Below are 19,207 nucleotides of genomic sequence, written 5' to 3'. Positions count from 1 at the left end.
CAAATTCCAGAATTCCCAGGTCAAGGAGAAAATATTGCAGGCAGCCAGAAAGAAACAATTCAAGTATTGTGGAAACACAATCAGGATAACACAAGATTTAGCAGCTTCTACATTAAGGACCAGAGGGCATGGAGTATAATATTCCAGAGGGCAAAGGAGATAGGATTACAACCAAGAATCACCTACCCAGCAAAACTGAGTATAATCCTTCAGGGTAAAAAATGGTCATTCAATGAAATAGGGACTTTCAAGCATTCCTGAGAAAAGACCAGAGCTGAATATAAAATTTGACTTTCAAATACAAGACTCAAGTGAAACATGGAAGAGGTAAACAGGAAAGAGAAATCATAAGAGACTTATTAAGGTTGAACTGTTTACATTCCTGCATGGAAAGATGATATTTGTAACTCATGAGTCCTTTGTCAGTATTAGGGTAGTGGGAGGGAAAAAAATTATATGTATGTATAGATAGATAGATAGATAGACAGAGATAGATAGAGGGCACAGGGTGAGTTGAAGATGAAGGGGTGATATCTGGAAAATAAAATTAAGGGGTGAGAGAGGATTATACTAGGAGAAGGAGAAAGGGAGAAGTAGAATGGGGTAAATTATCTCACATGAAACAGACAAGAAAAGGCTTTTACAGTGGAGGGGAAATGGGGGAAGGTGAGAGGGAATGAGTGAATCTTATTCTCATAGGATTTGGCTTAAGGAGGGAATAACATACACAATAGGGTATGGAAATCTATCTTACCCTACAGGAAAATAAGGGAGGAATGGGGACAAGAGAGCACGGGGTTGATAGAGGGGAGGGCAGATTGGGGGAAGGGGGTAATCAGAAGTAAACACTTCAGAGGAGGGACAGGGTCAAAAGAAAGAATAGGATAAATGGGGGGAGGATAGGATGTAGGCAAATATACTTAGTTTTTGACAACGTGACTACTATGGAAGTGTTTTGCATGACCACACATCTATAACCTACATCGAGATGCTTGCCTTTTCAATGAGAATGGGTGGGGAGGGAGGGAGGGAGAAAATTTGTAACCCAAAGTTTTAAAAACACATGTTAAAAATAAAAAAATTAAATTAAAAAAGCAATCATCTATAATTACTATTATACAGTATTCTCCTAGGAGATTGAGAGAAACATCAAAATATGAAACTGTTTGCAAGATTGCTGAATAGACATTTTATATTTCATTGCATTGTCCAAACAATTTCCTCCATTTCCATGTCATTTGGCAAGCCATGGCAGGCACTGGACTCCTCCTTCTGTTGGTGGTCATCTTTTCCTTTTTTTTTTTTTTAATTTTATTAATTTATTTTGATTATTATCAACAATCACTTCCATATGCTTTTGAGTTTAAAATTTTTCTCCCCCTTCCTCCCTACCACTCTCCCCAAGATGGTGCACAATCTGATATAGGCTATACATTTACATTCCTATTAAACATATTTTCACATTAGTGAAGTTGTAAGTAAAAATTAAAACCAATAAGAGGAACCATCAGAAAGAGGAAACAAAATTCAACAGAAGAGAAAAAAAAGTGATAGTGATTCAACTTCCATAGTTCTTTCTTTGGATGTGGATAGCATTTTCCATCACGAGGCCTCTGGAGATGTCTTAGATCCTTGTAATGCTAAGAAGGGTTAAGTTTATCCATATGAGTCATTGCACAACGTGTCTGTTATTGTGTACAAAGTTCTCTTGGTTCTGCTTACTTCACTCAGCATCAGAGGTGGTCATCTTTTCCAAGAAGTGTTAAAGTTGAAAAGAGTGGAATTGAGGCAATCCAACTCAACTCTTTGAACATTTCCCTCAAAACAGCTTTAAAATAATACCTCAAATCAAATGTTGGAGTGGCAGAGCCAATAAAAGTTGATTTTGTTGGAATGATCCCCAAAAGAAAAAAAAATAAAGGGGTGAGAAAGAAGGATGCACTGGGAGAAGGGGGGAGGGAGAGATAGAATGGGGTAAATTATTTCACAAAAAAAGAGATATTTGGGGAAGAGCTTTTACAGCAGGGAGAAAATAGGGGCAGGGGGTGGCAGGCAATTCTTGAACCTCACTCTTATCAGGATTGGTTCAAAGAGAGAAGAATATATTTATACACTCAGTTATATATAGAAATGTAACTTACCTAGTAGTGAAATAGGAGGAGAGTTGGATAATAGAAAGGGGAGGGGGAAGAAAAAAAGGACAGATTAAGGGAGGCAGTGGTTAGAAGCAAAATAGACTTTTGAGGAGCCACAGGATGAAAAGAGAGAAAAGAAGAAACAGAAAATAATGAGATGGAGGGAAATACACAGTTAATAATCATAGATGTGAATAGGAATGGGATGAGCTCATCCCCCAAAATATAAGCAGATAGAAGAATGGATTAGAAATCAGAATCCAACAATATAGTGTTCACAAAAGACACACTTGGAACAGAAAGACACACAGAGAGTTAAAATAAAGGATTGGAGCAGAATCTAATATGCTTCAGCAGAACTAAAAAAAAGGCAGGGGTAGCAATTATGATTCCAACAAAGCATAAACAAAAATAGACAGTTAAAAGGAATAATTAAGAAAACTACAGTTTGCTAAAAGGTACCATAGAAAATGAAGTAATATAAAAAAATTTACATTAAGTTTCTCTGATAAAGGCCTCATCTCTCAAATATATACTGAGTACAGAACTGAGTCAAATTTATAAAGATAAGAGTCATTCTCCAAATGATAAATGAAATCAAAGTTATTTACAGTTATACAAAAATGTTCCAGATCACTATGGATTGGAAAAAACACAAATTAAAATATCTGTGAGGTACCACCTCACATCTATCAAAAATGACAAATGCTGGAGGGGCTGAGGGAAAAATAGGCATACTAATGAATCCCGGATTGAGTTGTAAATTGGTCCAGCCATTCTGGAAAATAATTTGGTCCAAAGGGCTATAAAACTTTTCATACCCTTTGACCCAGGAATATCACTACTAGGTCTATATCAAAAAGAGATCAAAGAAAAAGAAAAAAGGATCTAGGAATACAAAATATTTGTAGCATCTCTTTCTGTGGTGGCAAAGAATTAGAAATTGATGGCATACTCATCAACTGGTGAATGGCTGAACAAAGTGTGGCATATGATTGTGAAGGAGTATTATTGTGCTGTGGGAAAATGATAAGAGGAGTGGTTTCAGAAAAACATAGCAAGGCTTATATCAACTGATGCAAAGTGAAGTGAGACAAATCGGGACATCATTGTGTGCAGTAACAGCAGTGTTGTAATGAAGATCAACTGTAAAAGACTTGGCTACTCTGATCACTACAATGATTCAAGACAATTCCAAAGGACTCGTGATGAAAAAATGCTATCTGCTTCCAGAGAGAGAACTGATGAACTCTGAATACAAATTGAAGTATAACTTTTTCACTTTATTTTTCTTGCTTTTAAAAAAATATGGCTTAATACAGAAATATGTTTTGCATGGTTTCACATGTATAATTGATATCATACTGCTTGCCTTCTCAGTAGGTGGGCTAAAGCATGGGAGGAATTTAGAATTCAAAAATTTCTTACATGTTTAAAATAACTAAGTAATAAAGTTTCAAAAAGAGAAGTGCTGGAGTTTCAGAACACTTCTCCTTCCAGATAGCTTTTAATAAGGGACTCAGAATCTCTACCTCTTTTGCTCACAAAGTTGCCTCCAAGACTGGAAACATTGGTGGCAGGATTGCTGCTTGTTCATCTATACTCAAGAAAGAAACAAGACAGAAACGGTAGTCCAGAACCTAGACTTCAGACTGCCCAATCTGCTAGCTGCCATACTGCCAGAGTTGGGGAATGGCACCAGCTTTCTCCTCCCACCTCACCAGGAAGAAGTTGAAATAGTTCTGACTCACTTAGCAGATGGAGAAGAGGGAAGGGTGAGCTAGAGAGTTCTGTTGTTCTTTTTTAAAGTCACTGAGTTTTCTGGCCCTCCTGGCTTAGTGGTCAATCCACTCTGATGCTGCACTCTGCCCCTGGCCTTCTCTCCCTGGAAGTTTATGTTGCCCCTTCAATACCTTCTTCTGATTGGTCAGTTCCTCCCAGAACCTCCATTTTAAGGAAAATGCTCAGCCCAACTCTATCTTCATTCCTCTCTAGACACTCTATGCTCTACTCCTAACTCTTCAGACTTTCTCTACCAACTCATCTCCATGCAGATACCTTCTCCTACTCCACTTTTCAGATCTCTTTTGTGTATTGCCTTCCCCCATTAGAACCCTTATTAGAATAAAAGCTCTTTGAAGGCAATGACTGTCTTTCTTTCTGTTTCTATTTAGCAGAATGGCGACACATGGTAAGTGCTTAATAATGCTTGTTAACTTGAGTTGTTGATTTTGATGCATCTCTCTCCTCTTTAGCTGTCATGGGGTGGGGAACTAAGAGACCACAATTTTTGGTCTTGTTTGCTACATCATCTCAAAATACAAGCCCTTCAATGTTGAACCACAAATTTCTCTGGAAGTGGACAGGGCCGCTTTCCATGGACTGTACTCTAGCCAAAGCAAACCAGGGAAAGCTACTGTTTATCTGCATCTACTCTTATATGTGTATCAAGATGTGGCCTTAGAGAGAGCTAAAATATTATGTGAGTTTTTCAATATCACTTGTCAAATAATTCCCTATGATTGAGTGCAAAATAAAAATCCATGGAGCCTGGGGCAACATAGCCACAGGAAGTATGATGCCTACAATGACTCATTGTTATTGGCATGGTATACTGGTTCTACCTTGGTTCTTTTGCTTGAAGTCCAGTAATCTACACACATAGGTATCCTTCCATTCTTCTTGGGTACCACCACTATGGGTAATTCACATAGACTGTTGGACTTTGTGATGATGCCATAATGAATAGATTCTTGAGAATATCTCTCAGGTCATCCTCACAGGCAAAAGCAGAAAGAGGAAGCTAGATGGCGCAGCGGAAAGAGTGCTGGACTTAGAGTCTAAAACACCTGAGTTAAAATCTGGCTTTGGAAACCTATTAGCTGTGTGAACCTAGGAAAGTCTCTCTGCCTCAGTTTCTTCATCTTTTAAATGGGAGTATAATGGCACCTACCTTGCAGAGTTGTTACAAGGATAAAATGAAATAATATTTGTGATATTCTTTGCAAACTTTAAAGCACTAGATATGTGCTAATTATTATTATTACAAAGGAATTTTCCTAGACTGTTTCCAGAACAATAGGATATTAGTGAACTGGATCTTGTGAGCTACACCTCAAGCACACCTCATGTCCCACTTATGCAAGTGAAAACATACTTGTCCTCTTGCCAAGCTTCTGCCTAAATAATGTCTTCCATTTTTCTACTGTTGGGGTAATCTCCAAAGTCAGATTTCTTTGAATTTACCTCTGAAGAAGAAAAGTTAATATTCTTATATTTTCTGCCACAACTTTGTTTTATCCACCTGTAAGCTTCTGCACAAGCTACATGAATGGTCAAAGTGTCCAGATATTTAGTGCGAGCTTGTCGTTTGCAGTATTTAACTAGTATCCTGAATAGATTGTAAATAATTCCAATTAGAACTCCATTTTTGGTCAGGCTACCCAAGTTAGGGTCTTCATTGCCTTATTGGTATAAGCAATTTCTTCAGGAAATTCCATGGTGACTTCAATGCATGCCTGACAGAGATAGTGGTTCTATAACAGAAATTTGGAGTGAAGAAGACTCTATATACCGTACCTCAACAACCAGTCAAAATAATGAAAGATTAGCCCCAGGAGAATGCTCTTGAAGTCCTTCCACAATAGAGACTTCTGCAGTACAGACACAACCCTCAGAACATAACAACGCTGCCAGTACACTCTGGGCCCTCCACAATTTGAGGTTTAAGGAGGCAAGGATATAGCTCTGATGAAGATTATGATCAACTTGCCCCATCTCTTAGCACAGATATATGGAAGGGTACACAAGTCAGCAGTTTGTGGGAGAGCTAGGATGATCAGACTAATGGACCAGAATAACTTATAATGTCCTGCATAAAACTGGTGAAATGGTCACAAATGCAGCCAGAAAATAATGGCAATGTTTACCCAAGCAATGTGTGTTATATGTAATTCCATGTGTACACGGATTCTCTATTGAAGTTGCAAGAATCTGTTGATGATGCATATTTGCTCATGACTGTGTATGTGAATATGTTGTTATTTTGCCTATTTTGTTATTTACTGGACCTACCAGTTATTATTGCCACCTGGCTGTGCTTCTACTTTCCCAGGCTTCAATACTGTGCCTCAGCTTGCAGTCATACCCTGGAACCTCCTGCCATTGCTGTAACCTTCTCACCCTGGAATAAGCTTCTGTTAGGTGAGTCCCCTTCTTTCATTGAAGAATTGCTCCCAATCCCTCCATTTTTGAAAGAGGTCCAGGTTAATTTTCATTCTCCTCCTTACTGTGATTCTGACTCTTTGCATTTTAGCATCATGCCCTTGCACCAGGTACCTTCCCTCTCCCTCCCTATTCCAGCTCTCTCCTGGGTGTTGTCTTCCCCTTTAGATTGCATGTTTCTTGAAAGCAGGGATTGTCTTTCTTTCTCACTTGTATTTATATTCCCAGCACTTAACAGTGTCTGCCATGTAGTAAAGTGCTTAATAAATGTGTGTTGCCTTTTCTCGTTGCCTGATTTTGTTTGCTGTTTTATACGTTTTTGTTTTGTTATGGGTGAGGCAATCAGGGTTAAGTGACTTGCCCAGAGTCACACAGCTGGTAAGTATTAAGTGTCTGGTCTAAGACCAGATTTGAACTCAGGTCCTTCTGACTCCAGGGCCAGTGCTCTATCCACTGCACCACCTATAGCTGCCCCTTTATATGTTTTTCTTGTGTTAAAATGGATACAAATGTACTATTGTGATATGTGTATGTAATAGATCCTGCATGTAGTTTAGACCTCTAGTCACTGAAACACTTCTCATTGTATTCTTTCTATTGCATGTATGGTTGATGGGACAATTCCCAGGCAATTCCCTGGGACACTGAATAATCATCCTTGTTCTTTTTAGAGACTGCTGTGTCTTTTGATGCTGTACCATATAATTCTAGATGCCAAATTTACTGAAGATGATTTTGCAAGGGACTGCAATATTTCAAACCCCTGGGAGGCATGGAATAGCCCTTCTGTAGCCTAGACTGATTGCCTTGGAGGGGACGTAAGTTACTAAAGACCCTGGGCCTAGATTACTTCTTAGACTGAGAAGAGAGGATTTTTATTGTAGGATACAAACCAGAGGGCAGAGTTTTTTAGTACAGCAGGAGTTTGAAAATTTCCTCCGAGAGGGTCGGGAAGAGAGTTGGAGAAAGAGAGCCCAGTGGTAGTGATAGCAGTAGAGGCAACTCCAGACTTATAAGGGAAGGCTTAAATTAGTACTATAAAGGTATGGAGGCCCATATAGGTCCCATCTCCCCAGGGATTTCAAATTCATTTTGCCTCTGAGAGGAGCTAATTCTTTAAGTTGATATTGTTAGTGGGAAGACCTATATGGGTCCCTGATGCAAAAGGTGGGACTTACTTGAAAGTGCAGAATTTTATCAATTGGGATTTTTGGGGGTGTGGGGAGAGGGCTGCTACTAAGGGTCCTTGGTGCTGTTTTTCAATTTCGGTGGAGTGAAATGCTGTCTGGTATCCACTATACTGTGTCACTTCAAAGGGAAGGCTTGCAAGGGGAAATGAAGCCCCTTTCTCACACATATGTGAGGACATAAGCATGAAAGAAACTCTGGTCTGGAAAAAGGCAAAGAGATGATTTCTTGAGAAGCCCTTGGGTGAAATCCAGTCCATGAAAACCTAGAACTTGGGATTCTTAGCCATAGGTTACAGTTATTTGTATTCATGTCTTATGGGAGACCATTAACCTCCCAAGGGCACAAAACTGTATCTTATCTATGCTTTGTATCACTCCAAATGTCTAGCTCAAGGCAATCACAAAAATAGGTGATTAATAAATAAATACTTGTTGCTACTGTTGCCATTATTCCCCATAGAAATATTGTTATACATAGTGGTTAAGACTTCATGGTTTTCTTAGCACCATACTAAATCTCCAGACACAAATGAGTCAAATGGACTTTTGTGGTACATTATTAGTTGGTTTCTGACCACGTTGCTAAATTTAAACTGCTTTCTCCAAAGTTGTTAATAACTTCTTAATTTCTAAATCTAATAACCTTTTCTTAGCCCTCATCCTTCCTGAACTTGTAAGCATTTGATTCTATTGACCACCCTTTCCTCCTAGATACTCTGATTTTTCATGACATTATTCTCTCTTGATTTTCTTAACTGTCTGACCATGCTTTTTCAGTCTCCTTTCTTGGTTCATCATCCATATCATGCCCCCTAACTGTTCTTTGAGAAACTGTCCTGGATCCTCTTCTATTCTCTCACTATACTTTCTCACTTGCTAACCCCAGCCCCAAGGGAGCATAGTTATAATCTCTCTGCAGATGACTCCCAAATCTATATCTAGTTTCTCTGCGGAGCTCTGACTTTGCCTTTGAAATTTCCTATAGTACATTTTCAATGCTATGTTCCATGGGCATCTCAAACTCAACATGTCCAAAATGAACTCATTATCTTTTTCCCAAATCTTATCCCTCTTCTAAATGTCCATTTTTCTATCAAGGGCACCATTCCAGTTAGCCAGTTTTAAAACCTTGGTGTTATTCTTGACTCCTCCTTCTCCAATCAATTGTCAAATCTTGTTGCTTCTATCTGCACAATATATTTTTTTAAATCTTTTTTTTTTTAGGCAATTGGGGTTAAGTGACTTGCCCGGGGTCACACAGCTAGTAAGTGTCAAGTGTTTGGTCTGAGGCTGGATTTGAAATCAGGTCCTCCTGACTTCAGGGCCGGTGCTTTATTCACTGCACAATATTTTTTGTGTTCTTCCCCCTCTCTCTGCTCACGTAGCCACCACCTGGTTCAGGCGCTCATTGCCTCTCACTTGGGATACTGGTATAGCCTAATTGAAACTAGCTCAAATCTCTCTCCTCTCTAGTCTACTTTCTACACAGATGTCAAAGTGATTTCCCTAAAGTATAAGACTGACTATCTCAGTCCTCTACTTAATAAACACCAATGGCTCCCTATTGCTTTTGAGATCAATCCATGAGTCAATAAGCATTTATTAAGCACCTATGTCCCAAGCACTGAAATAATCTGGACTCTCAAGGAGTTTACATTCTAACAAATCAAATATAAGCTCCTCTGTTTAGCTTTAAAATCCCTTCACAATTTGGTCTCAACCTACCTTTCCAACTTTTTCCTTCTTCCTGCACTCTATGCTTCAACCAAACGTCTTACTATACTTCACACATAACACGACTCCATCTCCCACCTCCATTTCTTTGTACTAGCTGTCCCCCATGCTTTGACTGTACTACTTCACGTCTACCTCTTAGAATTTCATTTCCTTCAAAACTGCTGAAGAGAAACCTTTTACATGAAGCCTTTCCTAGTTATCCCAACTGTTAGTGCCCTATCCAAATTTAACATCTGTTTATTTTGAGCAAATTTTGTATCCATGTTTATGTTGTTTCTCCTAATAAGTTTTCTGAGAGCAGGCATTATTTTTAAAAATTGTATACTCAGCACCTAGTATAGTGCCTGGTGCATAGTAGGCATGTGATAAATTCTTGTCAGTTGATTGAATGATTAATGAAACCATGGATCCACTGGAGTTTTAGAGGCTGTACTTCATATGTAGTTATAAGCTAACTGTAGTAATAGTTATTTTACCCAACTACCAGATAAGATTCTTTTGCAGAGAAAAAATATGTATTTATGAAACTGGCATAAAATTTTTTTTGGAAACAGAACTGTAAATAAAACCAAAGCTAAGTATATGCATATCAGTAGTAATGGTACTAAGCAGCTTCTTTTTTGTTTTTTCGTTCTAAAAGTCAAGAATGGCATCTATTAAACAACATAAGGTAATAATTTTTATTTTTTAACCACAGTTGATCTTTTAGCCTACATGATATGATACATATTATAAATCTTTAATCCTGAGTAGTTCAATCTGAATTCTATTATAATATAATGACTAATAGGAAAAGCCCTAAATTCATTTTTCTTGTTATGAGAACAGTTATAGGGGCAGCTAGGTGGCGCAGTGGATAGAGCAACAGCCCTGGATTCAGGAGGACCTGAGTTCAAATCCGGGCTTAGACAAATAACTCTTACTAGCTGTGTGACCCTGGGCAAGTCACTTAACCCCATTGCCTAGCCAAAGAACAGAGCTATGACTAGGGTGACCACGGCTCTGCCTCAGGGCCCTAATGGCACTATAAAGTAGCACCATAGAACCTATTCAGCAAGAATAATTAAATAAAGTAGGGAGCTACCATATGGTGGAGGCTTTATCTCCTCTCTGCCTCTCCCTTGAGCTGAATTTGTCTTAAAAAGTTGATTTTCAGGCACTTTTCATACTCCTTGTTCCAAACCCAATCTGTGTGTGTGAAGGTTGACTTGGGCATTAAAAACGCTAGTTCTGTATAAGAGACAATATCTTTCTATTTTTTCTTATTTATCTTTTTTATTTTTATTTTATTTTATTTTTATTTTATCTTTATTATTTATCTTTTCTATTTTTCTCCCATGATAAAAGTACATTGAAGGAGATGCCAGGTAAGTTTAAGTACAAAGAGGAAGGGGAGAAATCATTTAAAATTTGCATCTGATGTATCAAAAATAGATTACCAAAGTTATGATATCTTTACAGTTTAGTAGCATGAATTACTTTAGTCACTTTCAGAAAGGAATGTCTCCTCAATAGTCGGAGATTTCTCCAACAAGCTAAAGCGTTCAATTCTGTGTGGAAGGGACCTAATCATTTCATACACCTGTGAATGTAGGGAAATTACCTTCAGAGAAGGCATTTTTATATTCCCAATGGTAGATGACATTGACTTGAATATATCAGAAACTTTATTCCTGAAGACTTTTGTTCGAAGAGTATAGAGGATGAAAATTTGCAGACCCTATAGATGGAATGAAAACATAATTTCATTAGTTCAGAGACAAAAAACCAAAGTATTAAATGGCGCCATCTACCCTTCCCAATCCTTATATCTTCCTCTTTAGTTTACATGTTTACAACTATGATTCATGTACTTACCTAAGAGAGGTAAACTCCTAATCCCATTAAGGAAGACTGGAGAGGGATTGACTTCAACCTGTGCCAGTCAATGGATTCAGCATAAGTTGGTGAACACTATGGAAGTATTCAGCCCATCTCATGTCTTTATTATCAACCAGTGTGGCTCCATCAGCTCTGAGTAGTGGAGATGCACCAAATATCTTTGGCTCATAAATAGCTTGTAGGGCATCATAAAAATGCTTTGAACTGTTACTAACAGTGTAAAACTGAATTTCATCTGCCTTCTTACTGAGCCAAGAATCCTGCATCTCTCTAAGCTTTGCTTGTACTTTACTTTTGATGGAATTAAATGCTGCCTTTTTAGATACAGATGAACCATCCTGCTGGTAGACCCTATAGAGTTCTCATTTTTTTCATCAAGTAGCTTCTGAATTTCCCCATGATTTTCATCAAACCAATCCTGATGTTCGTGAGTGTTCTGGGCCAGATGAGTAAATGTAGTACTCTACACCAAATCGAAGCCTCACTAAGGAAGTGTTCAGCCCATCTCATGATGAAAACAGAGTGAAAACCCTCTGAAAGCTGCCCACTCCTTTTTTGCTCCACTGTTAACAATAGTGTGTTGGCTCAACTTTGTCTCCAAGTCAGTAACAAACTGTTCACACACAGAGAAGTGATCTAATCTGTTGATGTCTTCTGATGGTTGTCATGCCTTGGGCTGCTGCTTTTGTTGAGTGTAAATGTTTAGCTTGGAGAGGATGTCTATGATCATCCAACACTCTGCATCACACGTGGCGTTCGTCATTCTCACATCCTGTCCCTCTTGTTTCCTTACAATGGCATAGTCTACTAAATGCCAATGTTTGCTGTGAGGTTGTGTCCATGAAGTTTTGTTGCATGTAGGTAAATGGAACACAGTGTTGCTTAGGAAAAGGTCATGAGATGCACAAACCTTCAATAGTAAGTGATCGTTGCTGTTGTGTGTTCCATCTCCATTCCTCCCAATGACTCCTGCTATATCTGATAACCTTTGCCTGCTCTGGAGCTAAAGTTGCCCAGAATTACAAGACTGTTTTCTTTCAGTACATTGATGATGAGGGTCTCCTTATGTAAGCAACAGCAGAGGAGCTGTGCTTATTAAGATACTTAATGCATGTTTATTAGAACAAAACAAATTCGAGAACTATAAAGGACCTTAGAGATCTTCTCATTCAACCCTCTAATTTTAGGAAAGAAATATCCAAAGAGACTGGAGAATGACATGGCAAATCACTCCAGTATCTTTGCCAAGAAAACCCCAAACAAGGTCATGAAGAGGTTGGACATGATTGAACAACTTAACAACAACAACAAAGAAAAAACAACAAAGAAGTAATGAGTGCTTTAACTGGGGTGGACGGAGAGGAGGTCATGGATATGATTTTGTATAGCACAGGCGTCAAACACAAGGATAGCTGCTATCCTTAGCACTCCCAGTGCTAACCAGATTAAGATGTAATCGAGAAATATTTAACAAAATAATTTAAGATACAATAGAACACAACGATAAATGTGATTTTCAATATGGAGCCCACAGGGATCCTTATATACAGTGTAGTGGCCCCTTTTTCTACTTGAGTTGACACTACTAATATATAGGGATTCCTGTTCAAGTATGGATTAGACTAGATGACCTCAGAGGTCCTTTCCAACCTGGAGATCCTGGAATTCTGTAATTCCATGTTACCAGACAAGTGTTCAATTGCCTAGACTAGATTCAAATTTCCTGACCCTGCTTCAGAGTTATAGAAGATAATTACTTGACCCAGGATGATTCAATCTCAGTGATGAGGGGACTTCCGTCATTTCTGAATTTGTTCCCTCTACATACCTGTGATGTGTTGAAAATGCAGAATAAAAAGCTGAAGAGGATTTTTACGTTGTCATCATCTATTAGCATCAGGTAACCCAGAATCCAAGTAAGCCCGAAAACCACAGCAATGGATAACATGCTAAGAATCTTCTTCGTTACTGAGCTCTTTTTTGTGCTGGATGAGAATGAGAAAAAGAAAAGAAAAAGAAAGAATGGGCCACATTTGCACCAGCAACATTATCACCACTACCACCATCACTTGGCATCAATAGGGATAGGAATAGGACTTGTGATTTATTGGTATAGTGAACTCCTGGATGCCCATTTTTATTTATACTGCATAAGGTAGAGGGTCCACAGGTTTGGAACATTGCATATCATTACAGATTTTTTAAAATTTGTTCATCTATTTTGGTGATTTTTTTTCTTCCTCTGCATTATAAGAGATTGTTCTCTGGGAGGTTGAAAGAAAGGGATTAAAGGGGGGAAAGCTAGGCAATGTAAAAATAAAAGGTACCAATTAAATATTTTGTGTTTCTATTGAACATCAAAATTATTAATCTTTATGAAAATCATAGGTGAGGGTGAGTGTATAATAATTCTGCAAACTAAGTCACTATGAAGGAGATTGGAGCTATGTAGAAATTTATAAAATGATGGTATCTCAATTGTGAGTCTGAGCTTAACCTTTCACTTGTGATAACCCAGTGATGGTTATAGTGTATACTGGGGATTACTTTTTTTAATATTATAATGAAATTTTATTGTGGTGAATGTAATAAGAGTATTGGTCAGGAAGAGACTCTTCTTCTGATTTTTGGATAGTAGTCCTACTCTAAATCTGGCCACTGGAACCAGAGGCTCCAGAGGAAATAGGGAGGCTGGTGACTTTGCACAGCCCTGCCTCATTTAAATCCAATTCACTGAAAGTCATGACATCACCTCCCTAATGTCATGGTCCTTTTCAAGAACAATGGACAAACAACGTGGACCTGAGCAAGTGACTTACCTTTTGAACTAGTTTCTCCTTCTATAAAATAAGGATAATAATAGCATTTACCTCCCAAGGTTGTTGTAAGGATAAAATGAGATGATATATGAAAAGCATCTTACAAAGCTTAAAGTGCTATGTAAATATTAACTCACTATTATTACTACTTTTGGGATGTGTGTGTGTGTGTGTGTGTGTGTGTGTGTGTGTGTGTGTGTGTGTGTGGTCTGGGTTTGGGAACATCTTCCTTTCCTCCTAGCCTCGCACCTTTATGTTAACCAATAAAAAGAGGAGAGGTATCTGCTGGTAATAAAACAGGATGAAGTTTTTTCTAATATAACCCTGTTTCTTTGCCTCATTAACCTTTGTATGGGACTCCTTGTCTGACTTTTCATCAGTGGGTGAGCCCCATGCTTTCTCACTCCTCATTGGCATGTTATCTGACAAATTTCACTATCTCTTAATGACTTTGCATTTTAAGTTGCTTCTTGTCATGTTTGGCTGAAGGATGAATTCTAGCATTTTAGAGCTGGTAACCACTTTGAGATCATCTATTCTAAGCCCCTCATTTTGCAAATTAAGAAAACTGAGGCCCAGAGAGGTTAACTGACTTGCCAGAGGTCACACAGTTGGCTGGCAAGCAGCAGGGCTGGGAATATAGGAAGCCAGAGCTCCTTTTTGCAATTTCCATTACACTACTCTGCTTTATTGAGTCTCTCTCTCTCTCTCTCTCTCTCTCTCTCTCTCTCTCTCACACACACACACACACACACACACAGAATCCCAGTGCCCATATGATTCTCCTGGTATTTATTTTTTATTTATATTTTTATTTATACTGCATAAGGTAGAGGGTCCACAGGTTTGGAACATTGCATATCATTACAGATTTTTTAAAATTTGTTCATCTATTTTGGTGATTTTTTTTCTTCCTCTGCATTATAAGAGATTGTTCTCTGGGAGGTTGAAAGAAAGGGATTAAAGGGGGGAAAGCTAGGCAATGTAAAAATAAAAGGTACCAATTAAATATTTTGTGTTTCTATTGAACATCAAAATTATTAATCTTTATGAAAATCATATGAAAATCCACTTTTGAAGTGGACGAGCAGAAATGGAAGTTACATCAACAGTAAATAAGAAAGGTAGGGGCACAGTCTCCAGAAGTTCCCATTTGCATCACATGGGAGTGGCAAGGTGTAGAAAAAGAGCACTGGATTTGGAAAGACCTGGTTTACTATTTCAAATGTTAATGTAATTTAAAGCCATCAAGCACTAAAGAAATATAAGTCATTACTAGTGACTTCCACTCAATACCATTTCTCTCCTGATCTCATGAGTGACCAATGACATGAGTTTGAAGGAAGACTGAGATAAAGGGTCATGGAACATATCAAAGCTAACTGGACGATATGTGCTCCAGGCTAGGTCTGACTCAGGCCAGTCCTCCTGGGAGTTTGGGTTCAGCACTGGAACAAAATGAGACCAAAAATGAGTGTTAAGAGATTGACTGGTTCTTTGAACCAGGCTTTTAAATTTTCATCTTTCAAAGGCTGCTCCTTACAACGTACAAGTAATTACCAACATCTTTTTACAAATTTCTCACTTTTTTCAGAGGTTCAGATCCAATATCTTTCTTATGCAGAGTATGCCTATGCTCACTTAGGCCTTTGTTATCTTTGGCTATTATAATAAGCTAAAAACCAATCCGTCTCCAGTATGCCCTTCTCCTATATATTTTTCACCCTACTGCACCAAAGTAATCTTCCTATATATACGTCTGACTCTGTCACTGTCCTGTTCAAGGATCTTTAGTGACTCCCCATTGCCCAACAAATACAGCACAGACCTTGACACACTCTAGCCCCAGCTTAACTTGCTAGCTTTTTTTAAATACTACTGTTGGCATATTCCACGTTTCAGCAAAACTGGACTAAGGATTGTTTTGTGGTTTTGTTTTGTATTTCTCATCTTCATATTTTCAGGGCCTACTACAGTGCCTGACACATAGCAGATGCTAAATAAATGCTCATTGGTTGATTGATTGTGATCTCATCAATTCCTTTTCCTACTTCTATGCTTATATGGAGGCTATCCCCAGTGGCTGGACCATATTCCCTGACACTCTTCCAATTTTTCCTTTTGAGATCCTTTCTTTTACTCTCAGCTCAGCAAGATCTTCAAGATTCCTTCCCTAATTTCCTTCACTAGGAGCCTACCCTTCCTTCATAAATACAGACCACCTCGTCTGATCTCTTTAATACATTTACTCAATAATTTTCTGACTTGTATTATAGTTATTTGTACACAGATTTTTTTTTAACTTTTTTCGTCCACCTAGAAGACTATAAGTTATTAGAAGGCAGGAACGGTACTGCGGTTCATCTTTGAGTCCTCATCAGCTGGACAGTGTCTGGCATATCAGGTCTTAATACATGTTTATTAAATTGAATTAAATAATAATTCTTTTTGATTTAATAACTAACTCAAAATTAATCAATTATGATTAATTAAATCATAATTCTTTGGTATTGTGTTCATTATGAAATATAAATAATATTTGTTATGATGGTTTGTAATAATAATATAGAATACATAAAATATAGATAGATCATTATGTCCATGATGAGAGGCAGCGTAATGTAGTTTATAGGGGCTTGGCCTTGGAATCAAGGAAGGTTTGGTTTCACTTCCTGCTTCCGACATATGCCAGCTGTGTGATCAAAGGCACTTACCCTCTCACTGACCACAGATAACCTTCTAATAGTATAACTTCTTTCTTTCTTTCTCCTTCTTTCTCTCATTCTTTCTTTCTTCCTTCCTTTTCTTTCTTTCTCTTTCTCTCTCTCTCTCTCTCTCTCTCTCTCTCTCTCTCTCTCTCTCTCTCTCTCTCTCTCTCTCTCTCTCCATCCCTCCCTCCCTCCCTCCCTCCCTCCCTCTCTCTCTCTCTCTTTCTCTTTTTAGTGTGTAGAAGCAATCAGGGTTAGTTGGCTTGCCAGGGTCACACAGCTAGTAAGTATCTGAGGTCAGATTTGAACTTAGGTCCACCTGACTCCAGAGCAGTGCTGTATCTACTGTGCCACCTAGCTGCTCCCTAATATTATAACTTTCAAATGAGCTGTTGAGCTGAATTGGCAGATGGAGTTTCCACACTGAAGAAACTTCTGTTGGTTATCTCCAATTTATCCTGTTTATAGCTTATTTGTACATAGTTGCCACATGTAGTCTCTTTCATGAGGTCCTTCAGAGCAGGGACTACTTTTACCTCTCTTCTTATCCCTGGCACTTAAGAGTATTTGCACATAGGAGGTGTTTAATAAATGCTCGTTGACTTGATTTGACTTGACTCATAGTGTGGTTTGTCAGGTATTGACTGAAATTAGATGAGTGACATGAAAAATGGCTCCCAGAAATATACATTGCATGTAAGCTTCTTGAGGGTAGGGACATTTTCCCAGCACCTCTTCCCAGGTCCTAGCATAGTGCCTGCCACATTTTTTGTTGTTATTTGGTTGTTCAGTCACGTCTGATCTTTTGGACATTGGGGACCCTACTGTCCATGGGATTTTCTTTGGTAAGGATACTTGGGGTGAGTTGCTATTTCCCTTTCCAGTGGATTAAGGCAAAAAGAAATTAAGTGACTTCCCCAGGGTCACACAGCTAGTAAGTATCTGAAGCTTGAACTCATTTTGATTTGGACTAAAGTCATTCCAGACTCCAGGACCAGCACTCTATCCACTGAGCCACCTAGCTCCCTCCAAGGCAAACAGATATTAAGTGATGTGTCTAGGTCACACAGCTAGTATTTGAACTCAGGTCTTCCTAACTCTAGGCCCAATGCTTTATCCACTGAGCCACCTAGCCACCCCATCCTGGCACATAATAAGCATTTAAGAAATATTTATTAACTAATTGAATCTCATATTGATGAAATATAAAGACATATATATGTATAATATACATTGTGCATAACATACATAAATCATTTTTAAAGGACTTTTTTTTCTCTTGAATTCTGTTTTGTTTTTTCAATTTGGCTCACATAACCCAAAAGAGAAACTTCTTATCATCAAACTATTGTTAGGGGATAAAAATAGCTGAGTGTTATAGTGAAAGAGACATACTACACAGCTAACTAACAACACAAAATCTGACCCAGCATCTATCCCAGGAATATTTCAGAACTTTAAGGAATCCATAATTTCATCAAGGCAGTGGTTTCCTCCCTTCTGCAATTTGGTGGACAAATCTTCTAACCTGGAAGCTTGTGACCAAATTGATGATGCTTCCCAAACTTCAGCAAGGCCAGTACTTTGATTGAAAGACACATAGGGCCCATTCTTCTACTTGGTAGACCTTACACAACTGGTATTTCCCTGGCATGGACTTAAGAATGCAGAACCCACCTCTTACCACAATGAGGCCATAGAGGGTAACTTCAATGAGTTTTATGACACACTGAATGAAATCATGCCTAAAGGCTTCTCCTCATTACCTCTTACCTCTGCAAGTTCTCATTTCTTCCCCACAGAACTTTGACTGTGATTAAAATGAGTACAACAGCATTAGCGATGAGAATGATAACTGCAGGTAAAATGAATGACCACAACAATGGGCTCTCCAGATAATTGCCATCTTCTGGAACTGCAAGCCAACATCTATTAAAGACAAGAAATTACTTTACTCAAGAGGACACATTCATTGCTGCCCTTTGCCATTAAAGAGTTTAATGAACTCAGATTTAAAGAGCTTTTTAAAAGCCGATGCTTCTTTCTCATCCCTTATAAATCAACAAGTAATTATTGAGTACCTACTATTTGCCAGGCACTGTTCTAGGTGCTGGAAATTCTTACATTGTTAGTTGGCTTTCTATAGTTAGTACTCCCGAAAAGATAAAAATAGTCAATCTCCTTTTCTGCCTTATTTCTCCAAATACAAGTAAAATTCTATTATAATAGACTCTGTTAGATCTCTATCCAAATTGTTTTGTCCCAAAATTGTACAATCAAATTGTGCAAATAATATCTCTAGAAACCACATTCCAGGTATGTTTGGCCTGTCAATGAAACAGAGCTGATGTCTAATCTCATTCTAATTATTAGTAAATTAAAAGAATTGCATCACAAAAAGGCCAGTGATGTGCCCCCTTCTCTCTAAAAAGAATTGTTTTGAGTCCAATAGTTAAAGATACGACTAAATTGTGAAATAAGCAAGTTTGTCTTAGGTATTCCTAGCCTCTACT

General features: G+C 38.2%; 1 protein-coding gene across 1 annotated transcript in view; it reads right to left on the bottom strand.

The window, feature by feature from the left end:
* Positions 1–9,983: 9,983 nt before the first annotated feature.
* The window catches only part of ADGRG7 (adhesion G protein-coupled receptor G7), an 82,640-nt gene continuing 73,416 nt past the window's right edge, over positions 9,984–19,207 (bottom strand). The window contains exons 14-16 of the mRNA XM_020999959.2: positions 18,468–18,623; positions 12,996–13,152; positions 9,984–11,006 (exon numbers count right to left, since the gene is read on the bottom strand). Of these exons, the coding sequence (XP_020855618.1) occupies positions 10,767–11,006; positions 12,996–13,152; positions 18,468–18,623 (553 nt within the window). The 3' untranslated portion in view covers positions 9,984–10,766. The remainder of the gene's footprint in view (positions 11,007–12,995; positions 13,153–18,467; positions 18,624–19,207) is intronic.

The sequence above is a fragment of the Phascolarctos cinereus genome, unplaced genomic scaffold (assembly GCF_003287225.1).
Source record: "Phascolarctos cinereus isolate Bilbo 61053 unplaced genomic scaffold, phaCin_HiC Scaffold_726;HRSCAF=1367, whole genome shotgun sequence".
In the NCBI taxonomy this organism is placed as follows: Eukaryota; Metazoa; Chordata; class Mammalia; order Diprotodontia; family Phascolarctidae; genus Phascolarctos; species Phascolarctos cinereus.
This window is presented reverse-complemented; position numbering and strand designations above follow the sequence as displayed.